The sequence below is a fragment of the Hemicordylus capensis genome, chromosome 3 (genome assembly GCF_027244095.1).
Source record: "Hemicordylus capensis ecotype Gifberg chromosome 3, rHemCap1.1.pri, whole genome shotgun sequence".
In the NCBI taxonomy this organism is placed as follows: domain Eukaryota; kingdom Metazoa; phylum Chordata; class Lepidosauria; order Squamata; family Cordylidae; genus Hemicordylus; species Hemicordylus capensis.
This window is the reverse complement of record NC_069659.1, coordinates 128,560,867-128,573,385: the sequence shown is the minus strand read 5'-3', so window position 1 is coordinate 128,573,385 and position 12,519 is coordinate 128,560,867. Positions and strand designations below refer to the sequence as shown.

Genomic DNA, 12,519 nt, shown 5'->3' with positions numbered 1-12,519 from the left:
CAACTTTGCAAAGATGAGGGATTAGTCAAACTAGGCTGTTTCCTCTTCAGGCATTAATGTGGGTCAATTTATGTCTCCTGACACTCATGCAAATCCTTTGCATTTAAAGGATTTAACTGAACTGCATAGTGGAGGAGAGGGAAATCCCCAGTAAGAGAGAGAAATCTAGCTCTTAGATAACACTGGTGGTTGAGATCTAATAGGAATAAAAATGTCAAATCCTCACATGTAAGTAAAGGATAGTAATGAGATGAGTCCTTTTTCTCCCAAATTTGGAACTGATGAGAAGATGGGAGAAGCAGGGAGTATTCTTAAAGCCCCTCCTGCTGGGAAAGGGCTTTGGGAGTGGAAGCTGCTGGACAAGGAGCTGCCGTGGAATAGGCAGGAAGCATGGTAGGCATTCTCTTCTCCCTTTCAGCACGGAGGGTTCTAGTTTGCCTGTTTAATTTTAAACATATTTCCAAGTTGGATGGATAATATTCAGATGGATAAAGTCCTCCTGGCAGTTGTGTATGTAGTTCTGTGATTATGGGTAACCTTTGAGAGAAGGAGCTGTGAACAATCTATTGTTCTAAGAGAAATATTGCATCCTTTTACATAACATGTGGATGAACCTTGGGGAACTGAAGCAAAAACTGATGATACTGAATGTTGAACTTTGATGTACAAAACAGGGATGGTGATATTTGTCAGTGGATCACCTTAGAATCTGGTAGGAGTGTGTGATCTCTTTTATGATGACCTCTTCACTGAGCCCACTGAAAAGGAAGCTCATTAAAAGAAACTGCTTTCCTTATTTGGAGTTCCGAGGGTGGATTAACACACCCATGGTTCTCTCAACATGAAGTGATTCTTTTTCAGTCACCCTTTCACTACTTGATCCTTGTGGGATTGAGTTGAGCAGAATTGAACATGACTTTGGTTCTCAAACCAAGTAGGTAGTAAGCTTCAAAAACCAGGTTTGCTTCATTGTATGGAGAGGTATAACCTTGTCCTTCATATGATTGGCTTTCAGTTGGAACTCTCCACCAGAGGGTGACTGGGGTGGGGGCGGGGACAGGGTGAAATCTGTGCATCAAAAACTGAATGTGTAAATTCAGCAAAGACACCAGCAAAGGTGGGGAGGGGATCCTTATTTAGTCAGAATTCTTTTATTCATCTTCCTTTGTCATATAAATGTGCATGTTGGATGGCCCCTTTGGCTGGTTTTGTGTGTCTGCAAGGAATGTCAAGCTGTGTCTTATGACCTTAGCTTCATCACAGGTCAACCTGATTAACCTCATACTGTTGAAAGAGTCTTACAAGGTATTTAGCTCCAGGGAAACACTGAAGTGTTAAGCTCTGACAGTGACCTATATTGCCACCTTGCAAGGCTGGGAGTGTACATTTCACTTACTGCTTCACTGAAAATACATGGTTTAATAATATAGCTCCTAAGCACTTCTAAAGGAATCAGACTCAATAACCAATATGCGTATATCAGGAGAAGCTCTGCTGTGACTGATATTTTCACATTAACACAGGCCTGCTGCTAAAGATTTAATTTTTAACTAGCTGGTCTGGGTGAGGAGCATCTGCTTCTCTAAATCTCCCTGTTCCTTCCCCTCTCCCCCCATTCTCAGCCCCCCACCACTGCCATTTTCTCCCCCCCCCACAGCTGCCTCCACTTTCTCCCCTCCACCTGCCGTTTTCTTCCCCCCAGCTGCCACTTTCTCTGTCGCTGCTTTCCTCTCCCTGCAGCTCACTCACTAACTCTCGCAAGAGCTACGTCGCATGGGATTAGCAACGGGTACGTCTTAGATAATTATATAGATAGATAGATTGATGATGTGTGAAATGTATCCCTCTTCAACCCTATCTGCTTAGATCCATAGCTATTTTTTGTCCCTAAACTCTGCATGAGGATGTTTTGTGCCCCCTTAGCTCCTCCTGCTTTCTTACCCCTCTGCAGCTGCAGTCCCACTTACTTTTAGATCACTGCAATGTGGACCAGAGTCTGTAGGCTGTGGTGCCTGAGCCATATGTGGCTCTTTTTTAGTATGACTCATGGATACATAGGAAGTTGCCTTATATCGAGTCAGACCATTGGTCTACGTAGCTCAGTATTGTCTTCACAGACTGGCAGCGGCTTCTCCAAGGTTACAGGCAGGAGTCCCTCTCAGCCCTATCTGGAGACGCCAGAGAGGGAACTTGAAACCTTCTGCATTCAAACCTGCAGACACTCTTCCCAGAGCAGCCCCATCCCCTAAGGGGAACGTCTTACAGCGCTCACGTCATCTCCCATTCAAATGCAAACCAAGGCACACCCTGCTTAGCAAAGGGGACAACTGAAAAGTCATATTGACTTATCCATAATGTCAAACCTTTGTATGTTGTTTACTTCTTTACACTTTTAAGTGCACTATCGTATAGAGACAGAGGACTCTGCACAGCCAGAAGCCAACCAAAGCTGCAGAAGGTGCTCTGAAGGAAATGCTAGGGGAAAACACAAAAAATGTGCAAGAGGAAATAAATATTGATAATGCTGTTCTAAGAGAAAGGCAGCTGAGAATTTTGCTGCTGGTGACGGCCATTGTCTAAGGCCCAGTTTGAGCATCCAGACAGGTTGCTCAAGGAGGCCTTGGGCCTGGTTCTGTAACATCAGTAGTTTTAGAAATAAAATAGAAAAATTCCCTAAAAAGACAAAGGAGCCAACTAAAAGACACAAGTCTCGAGTCCTGCCTCAAAATATAAATCTCAATGTTCTCACTAAAAATGAGAAACTCTCTAAAGGAGTCCGAGAGCAAGGGTTGTATTGAAAAGGGTTGAAACACTAAAACAACTGTTTTGATCATGAGTAGCATGCAAGAGGCTGTTAGTTCAAATCCCTGATGGTGTGCTTCCCAGACTGTGCCTAGTAAATACATTTGTAGTCACCTATATTGGGCAGCAGCAATATAAAGTGGTGCTGAATGGCATCATCTCAAACTGCCCGGGAGGAGGCACTGGTAAACCACTCCTGTATTTTACCAACAAAATCACATGGAATGTGATGTCTAGAAGTCCACGGCACAATCTTTCAATAAACAGAATAGAAGGGGATCATTTTGAGCTCTGTTTGAACCCCCCCCACCCCACATATTCTCTCTCTCTCTCTCTCATCAGTCACAATTAGTCAGCAGTTAGTTTCCCATGAGAGGCTCTTTCTCGTCCAACCCCAACAACTGGGATGTTTGAATACTCTGTGACATCATGTTGGCTCAGCCAGTGGCTGGGTGGGGAGGAGTGCTAAACAGATGACAGCCAATATTTAATTCATTGCAAATGATACTGACACTCCTTTGCTGGACATTCACATATTAAACAATACAATTGTAACTCAGGAATTGTTTTGCTTTTGAATAAGAATTTCCAGAATGATGGCCTGCTAAAGAAAATGTCTCAGCTTTGTTTCTGTGTAGGAAGCCATATAGAATACTAATTGTGTGTACTAGCTGAGTCAGACATCTATATAGGCTACTCTTTTGCATGTTTACTCAGAAGTAATTTCCACTGTATTCAAAAGGGGTTATTCCTAAGTAAGTGTGCATAGAATTTCAGCCAATTTTGTAGGTACATAAGATCATTTCTGCAAGTTTCAAGAGAGCAGATCAACAATAGTATGGAAACTAGTTCATCTCTTTCTCATCCTGCTGATTCAGCTGCTGTTGGAGAACTTAAATGAACCCACTTGGAAACTGCCAGCACTATCTATAGTATGCAAGATTAATGTGAAATGCAACACCCAAAGTAACTACAATGAAATCAATTTTTAAAACGTATTCATTTTTTTTAAATGTATGTGACCTGGAAAAAAATGAAATGGGTATTTACCTATAATACAACATCATTTATTACTACTTTGTGCCCAAGTAATCATATACAAGGATTAACTAAATTTTGTCCAGTGTGGCTGTCATTTGGAATAGTTTTACTGGACTCCAGCTTAAGCATTATCCTTTTGCTGTATGATCAAATATACCTGATAAAACTAAGTCAAATACATAAATACTCAGGGTGGTTTTAATGCAGCCCTCTTTAATTTTTATTTTCACAGTATAAGGGTTTCGTGAAACACAAGTCCCAGAAAACTGTTATGTTAAATTAAGAACTGGTCATGAGGTCTGTTTCTCAGATAACAAGATAAGTTTGTTCAGACTCTGTTTAACCCAGTTTCTCTTTGGCTGAAAAGTGGTGAGTGTGGGGCAAGAATATGCTGCTTGGGAGTGATGACCGCCTGTTTCCCAAAGGAGGTTGAGTAATCCAGGACAGGTGAAGAGAAACAAATGGGACAACTCATTAGTCAAAGAGGCAGACTTTCTTCTAGTGCTTCCCAGGACCTTCATAGTAATATTTCTAGACCAATCATGCATTTTAATTGTAGCCTTTGCAAAAACCTTTAAATATTATAACTGGAATTCAAAGCACTTTACTTTAAGTCATTTATTATCAAAGAGAAGAGAATGAGGTTGTTCTCACGGGTAGCTAAGACTGGTTAGGGCAGCTAAGCCCAGGCCTGTCTGCCTGTGGGAGCCGACCAGCTTCTGCTGGTGCTTTGTTGGCACACCTGCCTAGAGAGCCCATCTCTTAAATGGGGTTAAGGGAGCAAGCGCTTCTTTAACCACATTTCCCTGACCATGTGCAGCACTAGCTGCTTTTAGCCAGCACTGTGACACTGATGGGTGTAATGCGCTTGTGCAGTACATTGTGGAATTTCTGGGAGCCAGGGCAACATGCTGCCTGGAGTAGCCGGTGACCATTGGGGCACATGATCAGGATGCCCGCCCGCTCTGCCAACTCATGACAATGACCTCAGTGATGCTGATTTACTAGCAACACATGGCAAACAGGTTGCTTGTTGGAAGTAAATGTTTTTTTCTTGCTGAACAAGATTAGGTCTCCTTCATAAGTTATGTTGATTTATTCTACCTGCTGCATGAGGATAGCAATAGCAATAGCACTTACATTTATATACCGCTCTATAGCCGGAGCTCTCTGAGCGGTTTACAATGATTTAGCATATTGCTCCCCAACATTCTGGGTACTCATTTTACCGACCTCGGAAGGATGGAAGGCTGAATCAGCCTTGAGCCCCTGGTCAGGATCGAACTTGTAACCTTCTGGTTACAGGGCGGCAGTTTTACCACTGCACCACCAGGGGCTCGGATGTCTTGGCTTCTGTCCGTAAATAAGAATGTGTACATCCATAAGGCTGCTTAGCAGCTTCAAGCTTGCTTCAGAAGTCAAGAGTGGAGTGATTTCACACATGTTGCATTTTACTAGAGGCTGTAAAATGTTGAGCAAGGATTTCTCATGGTAGCTAAGAGGACCAGGCTATGCTCAGGCCAAGGAGCTGCCTCCAGGATGAGTCGGACAGAGAGAGAGGAGGAGGAGCATCTTCCTGTAACGGCTCCTTCACAGTTCTCAGTATCCTTTAATTCTCAGCTATCTCCAGAAAGCTGCTCTTTTCCGTGTCCACTAGCAGTCCTATTCCTGACAAGAAAATCCAAGTTCCTGAAGGAAAAAGGAAAACTGCAAGAGATAAAATGTCTTAAACTGATCAACCTGTATAATTTTAACTTTGGTAATATATTACGTATTGGTTTTGGAAATCCCTGTTGCAGAACTCGAATTCTGGATATCATAAGCTTCTTACCATAACACATTATTGTATCTATCACTGTATTGTTTTGAAAATCCATTGGTGCCTTAGAAATAAAAGGTGTTAAAAACAAGTTTAAGTTCTAGGAGTCCAGTTCAAGACACATTTGCTAACAGCCCTGTCAATGGGACTGCACCAGCAGCCTGTTCATCTTCAACTATGAAGCTATTCTCCCGAGCAGCAGAAGCCAGGCTAAGGGAGCCCAGCCCAGTGCCTGCAGCGCGTGAGAACCAATGGGCTCGAGGGCGAGCCTGGTGCCTCCATGGCGGCAAGACCGCTTCTGGACCCAGCCTCTTCAATGAGGTTAACGGAGTGAGCGCTCCATTCACCTCATTTTTTTGCCGCCACAGCGGGCACCCTCAGGGAGGGAGGGGGGAATCCCAGGAGTGAGTGTGTGCCGTGCATTACTGGGGCTCCGGGGGGCGGGCGGGGCGGGGCACAGCACAGCAGCGCTTCCCTTCACCTGCCCCCTGGAGCTGCTGGGTGAGCGGTGGCCAGGTGTGGGAGTGCTGGAGCCAAGCTGGCACACTGATGGTGTGTAGAGCCTTTATAGCTAGTAACAGCACAGTATAATCTTTGCTTAACTTTCCTTCTCTAAGAAATAGAGAAATATTGGACCTGAAAATCCAGTACTCTGAACAAGCCCTTATGCTTTCTGTCCGTACAAAGGTATTCTTTTATCAATTCACTTTGCTCCTTTGAAGAATTCGCAATAATTTCTTATCACATTTTCTTCTATTCCTGCTCAACCTGGTTCATGTGTTACCAGTTAGCTCACACTGGTCTTCATCTGTGTTACGTACCACAAAATGGCATGTGAACATGGCACTCACATTGGGAGGAGAAGCTTTTTTTTCTTCTTTTCATTCTGTCCACTACTACAGCACAGCTTTATATGGGAACTATACACAGAAAAACCACTGTAAGTTAATAACATTCATACAGATGTTGCTATAATAGGCAAATCACACTGCTTATTCTTCCTACAGTGAATACTCTAGTTTCTTTCATAAAAATATTCAGTGATTAACTGCTATTGAGCCAGGGATGTAACAAGGCTGGAGTGGGCCCAGAGACAAAATTTTAAAATGGGCTCCTCGCTGATACACACACACACTTCACAATATACAGTCATGTGACTTGCCTCTGGGGGCCCCCTCGAGGTGTGGGGGCCCCCAGGCGGCAGCCGCCTCCCCTTGCCTAATACTAGTTACGCCCCAGCACTGCTAGATCACTCGTGATTGGAAATACAGACACACACTCTCTTACATCCTGCCTTTCATCTGTCATGGAATGCATAATGGCATATGTAGAGTTCCTAGGTAGTCTCTCTTCCAGGCACTGACCAGAACCCAACTTACTTTGTTTCAGTGAGGTTGTTGCATCATTTGCCCTCAGGTCATATTAGAAATCGGGCTGTTAGGTTTGTGAGAACTAACTAGGGGAGAGTTGCTCATAGACCTGTATACAGGTTAGCCTCCACATTTCACTGGCAACATCTAAGGTTATGTTATGTAGATTGCCAGAATCACACACGTGCTGACATGGGAAATATTAATGTGATGTAAGCAACCTACATGATGCTCAACTGATGCAATTTGAAAGCTGTTGCCCTACAGTGAGTCCTGGAGTAAATGACCAGTAGCTAGGGTTAGGGTCAGTAGTTTGCTCTACTGACTAAAGAACCGGAAAATCCTGTGAGAAAACCAAAGTACCAAATTGGGGATAGGAAAATGAAATATTAATGTAACAGGGCAATTTCCATTGAGAATAAAACCTTTTCAAATAATGCTTTAAACGTTATATGTTGGTGTGTGGCATTGCTTTGAAATATATACTCTCTGCTTTGAAATATATTGTGTCCTGGCGTGAGCTTGTGATGCAGTTGAAATCAGGAAGTTCTGTAAGCTATGCAAGTTAAACAGTGATAAAGAACGAGGACAGACGGACTCAATGTGATTCAGTTATGAGAGATTATTGGAATGTCTTGAATCCTCAAACTGAAATAGGGAAAGAAGAGGAGGAGAGGTTATGTAACGTTGGGCTAGATATGTGTACAACAGATAAGAGCTATCATGAAAACATCTTCTTGACCTGAAAACATGTTTTGGATATTCAGACTGGGGAAAGGAGAGGGCAAAATGATTCAATCTGGACCAATCAAGAGTACACTTTACATGTTATTTGAACTTAGGCTAAAGGGTCGGGGCGGCTTGTTAATATTCAAGGTTAGGAAAGGCGTCTAACCTAAAAGATGTCCCTGCTGCTTGAGTAAAGAAAGCATCCAACTCTCTAACAAACAAGACCCTGATTCTGCTAGGTATCTGGCCAGCATCATGATAAGAGGCATTGAGACATAGTGGGCAGGGGTCAATAAATGTTGGCTCCGTTCACCAGCCTTTACTTGCTGAACTATGTTGGCACATAGGGGATTTTGGTCAGGATTTTTTTCACTCCTCAGGCATAATTTTTCACCCATCACAGTCCAGTAGACTAGTGGATTTCCTGAGCTCTGATAGTGGGTAAGATTAATTTCATAATATTAAGATTAATTAGTTGAACTTAAGGCAGGTAGGGGTGGGGTGTGTGTGTGTGTGTGTGTGTGTGTGTGTGTGTGTGTGTGTGTGTAAGTAAGTGAGAAAGCAAGAGCACACTTTATAAGTAACTAGGAGTTGTAATATATTCGTGTTTATGTGCTGATTTATGTACATTCAGGAGAAGAGGAAAGACCTATGATGTGTCAGATTCACTGTGAGCAAATAAAGAGTGCCTTATTCAGCACACTGCTTGTATTTTACTCCATCTTAAGTGAAAGATCCCAGTTGTGGCAAGAGTTCCCAATGAAGGTCATAACTGCCAGATTTTGGAGTCCCTAGGTTCCTTGGGTATCCTTTGGTTCCTTGATTTCCCCCTCCCCAGTATGTTGCCCTATTGGAAGTCATCAAGTAATGACCAGTAGCTAGAGTCTTTCTCCACTGACCAAAGGACCAGATAACCCCACAGAAAACCTATCTAAAGTACTAAATTGGGATAGGAGAAATACATATGATAACAGGGAAATTTCCATGGAGAATGAAACCTGCTGAAGTGAATGCTTTCAACATGTTATATTGGTGTGACATTGCTTTAATATATATCTTCTTTGCTTTGAAATTCATTGCACTATATTGTATGTTGAAGCAAGCTTGTGACACAGTTAAAATTAAGACCGTTAATTTTTTTTTTTAAGCCCGTGTGTGTCAAAGGGAGATAAGGGACAAGAGGGTTTAGATGGGCTGCACTTTATAAAACAATGGAAGGAAACATGTTTTGGACCAAGCAGAAGAGGACACCTATATCTTATTTGGATATTTAGGCTATAAAAAGGAGATTTATCAAAGTCCAAGATTAGGTTAGGGGAAGACATCTCCACTCCTCAAGAGAGTCATGCTGCTTGAGTTAAGAACACCATCCAACTCTATGACAAGTAAAGGATCCTGGCTTTCACTCAGTGCCTGGCCAGCAGCAGTGTTGTGGGAAGCAGAGAAACAATAAGTAAGATAATAGGTTTTTTAATAGTTAATTGGTTGTTAGTAATTAAAGGCAACTGAAAGAATCACAAGCAACTAGATGTTTGGACTCGGGATTTTCAACATTGGGTCCCCAAATGTTATTGGACTTCAACTCCCATAATTCCCAACTAAAGGCCACTGTGGCTGGGGATTATGGGAGTTGGAGTCCAATAACATCTGGGGACCCAACGTTGAGAATCCCTCATCTAGAGGACTGATTTATGTACATCGAGGGGGAAAGGAAAACCCTGTGATGTTGTACTTTGTGTCTGAGCTATTGTGAGCAAATAAAGCCTAATTCCACATACTGCCTGTGGCATTACTTTCCATTTTTGTTTAATGATTCCAGATACTGTCAGAGTCTCCTGAAAAAGTCTAGAATCCCTGGGTTTTGGGGCATCCTTAAGTCTCTCTCTTCACATATCATTGAACTTGAACAGTAACAAGTATCCACTGTTTGAATCCCTCAGCCCAGTATTCATTGGTTCCTTGATTTTCCCCCTTCCCTCAACTTTGAACCTGATGGTAACAAAGCCAACCCAAGGCACGGAGCAACTAAGTCACAAAAGGAATATCTGAGTCAAGCCTATGCAAATACACAAAATTGCAGGAATCATTTCTTTTTGCTAACAGATAATGAGCTATATTCTGTGCTGTCTCCCATTGAAGCTAAGGACTCACTGTACTGCTGCACAATGTCAGAGGGAGGCCCAACACAGTATAGCAATGGGGCTGCTGCAGAATAAAGTGCTTTTGGGCAGTAGCACAACACTCATTTCTATTGAAAACCATCCAGAGACATTGTGCTGCATCTGGAAGTGCTTTCAAGTCACTCCACAGCATCCTCGTCACAATACCATTTGGGTTGCCTTGGATGTTGTGTTGCAGCCCTGGCAGATCCTTAGCAATGGGAGACTACAGAATGTTGCCCAATTTTTTTCTTTTTACCAGTTAACTTCTACTGACTCTGTGGCTGATGGATCTGTTGGTTTAAAATTCATTTGCTATAGATATGTAATGCAATTTAATGACAGAAGAATGTGAGTGGGCTGACACTAGAAGTATATTAGTGCCTTGTTATATATTTCTTTGGTTTCCAAGAAGAAGAGCCAGGCACATGAAGGCTTTTGAAGTTCTTATTCAAGCTTTCACTTTTCCCTCATTTTTACAGGTTAACTGGGGACAGATGACATGGAAGAGGAACTGTGCATCCTATAGACATTGGATATACCAGCAAATGGCAACTTCGACTGCAGGTTCTGCATGGCAGGACAAATTCCAATTAGCTTTAAAAAAGCGAACACTATTGTAAAGACCGTTTCCAAGTATGAAAGTGACATGGTGCAATATGGATAATTGTGGCCCTCTTCTTGTGGAGTGCTTAATCTTCCAGTTTTGAATTGACATTGTACTGTCAGTGAAAGTGCTGCTGCTTCCATAAGACTTGCTTCTCTTTTTCCACTGTCAGCACTTGGACAGCCCCCTACAATAGGAAGATGCATACAAGAGCACTATTATGTGTTTAGCACCTCTTGTGTTTTCAGAAACTTGATTTAAGTGTCTGTTCATTTCACAGGGAGAGAACCTCAACACAATGCCTAGGGTGAGATTCAGAGTCTCAAGCAGAGAAAGTACCATTGCCACAAAACATCAGTTTTTAACTTGTTCAAACCTGGCACCCACCTTCAACCTCAACCAGCAACATGGGATCCTTTTTTAGTTTCTCTCCTTTCCCTGTATTTGTTTTTCCTTTTTTCTCTTAAACAACAAAAATGGTGATGGTATTAATGTGACCCACCAATTGAAGACCACTGATGACCTAAACACAGACACATAGTTCGAAAGAAAACAACTGCAAATCATTTCTTTTAAAACAACTGCATACAATACAAGTTTACTTTCAGCTAAAAATAGATTCTTGAAGGGATTATTGAAACATTGTAGTCATTGTGGGGTCTAGGTAAGCTTGTAAAAGAATATCAGTACTTCAGTAAAAATTGGAATAAACTGTGATTAACCAACAAATTATTGAACTGCAGTAAACACTGAAAAAGAGAGATCTTTCCAAGTCAGAAAGATCTCTATTCAGATTTAAATGCAAGTTAAACATCTTCCGATACAGAATAGTGCTGCATTGTATGCTTGATGTAAGCATAGGCCTGGAATCCTGAAGGTAAGGGTTTCTAAAATTATTATTGAATTGCACTTTTTAAACTTCAGGATACACTGAGTGACATCTAGACTAAGTTATGCATGAGTAATCCCATTAATTTCAATAGGATGACTCACATGGACTCATGAATAATGTCCAGATATCCAGCACTGCCTTTGCCTGTGAAACGTTCAGCAGGGAGCCTGGCTGGTTTTTGAAGGTGATCTGAATTCTGCTAAATGGGTGCTTTGTCTCTACACACATTTTCCAGCTAAATCTGCAATAGAAAGTTTGCAAAGCAGTTTGTTTAAAGTTAGGCTTAAAGTCTAAGCTCTAGCAGCTATGCTTCCTCTGGGCCCCAACACACTTGGTACTCAAGATGCCAAGGGGCTGCCTGTTCTCACTACTTTTAAACTATTCCAAAATATACCTCTGTTCTGTGGAAGAGACAACACAGGGAGCACAAACTGACTACTAAGTAGGCCCTGGAGGGAGAGCTTCACACCTGCTGGGTCCCAGAAGTCTGCAGTCCTCCAGCCTATATCTGTTTACACAGAATTAAAGTACCACTGCATTCAAGTGCTTACTCCTAGGCAAGTGTGCTTAGGAGTGCAGTTCTAGACTCACACTGTGAGATGGAATTGTGGGAGTGGGGTTTTTGTGTGTGTTTTTTTACACTGCAGTCATGAAAATATGAAGAAAGTCACTTTGCCAGCTAATAAATAGGAACCAAAACTTTTGTTTATATAGAAAAAACCTAATTAAGTAAATATGATTTATGATTTCATAATTAACTTGTGTAGTTTATTGCTGTCCTGCATTACTCTTGAGTTTTTGAACATGTTTCCAAGCATGCATGCCTTTGGATCTCATTGATAGGAGCACTGTCTTGCTGAAAATAAAAGTGTGAAGACTGAAAGATTCAAGAGCATAGCATTGTTTCTATATTAACTGACATGCTATGCAAGGCTATGGCAGCATGTTAATAGAGAAATAGTATTGTGCTAATGTCACACAAGAGTAACCTCACTGAAAATAATGGTTTTACTTTTAACATCTGTATAACTTATGTTCACACAATGTTCATGGGCCGATGTACTCTTGTGTGGTGTATTGACTACCAAGAGTAAGCTCAT

General features: G+C 41.9%; 1 protein-coding gene across 2 annotated transcripts in view; it reads left to right on the top strand.

The window, feature by feature from the left end:
• The window catches only part of CHST7 (carbohydrate sulfotransferase 7), a 30,673-nt gene extending 18,364 nt beyond the window's left edge, over positions 1-12,309 (top strand). For both annotated transcript variants that reach the window (XM_053306824.1, XM_053306823.1), the window contains exon 2: positions 10,403-12,309. In XM_053306824.1, coding sequence (XP_053162799.1) covers positions 10,403-10,407 — 5 coding nt within the window. In that variant the 3' untranslated portion in view covers positions 10,408-12,309. The remainder of the gene's footprint in view (positions 1-10,402) is intronic.
• Positions 12,310-12,519: the final 210 nt, after the last annotated feature.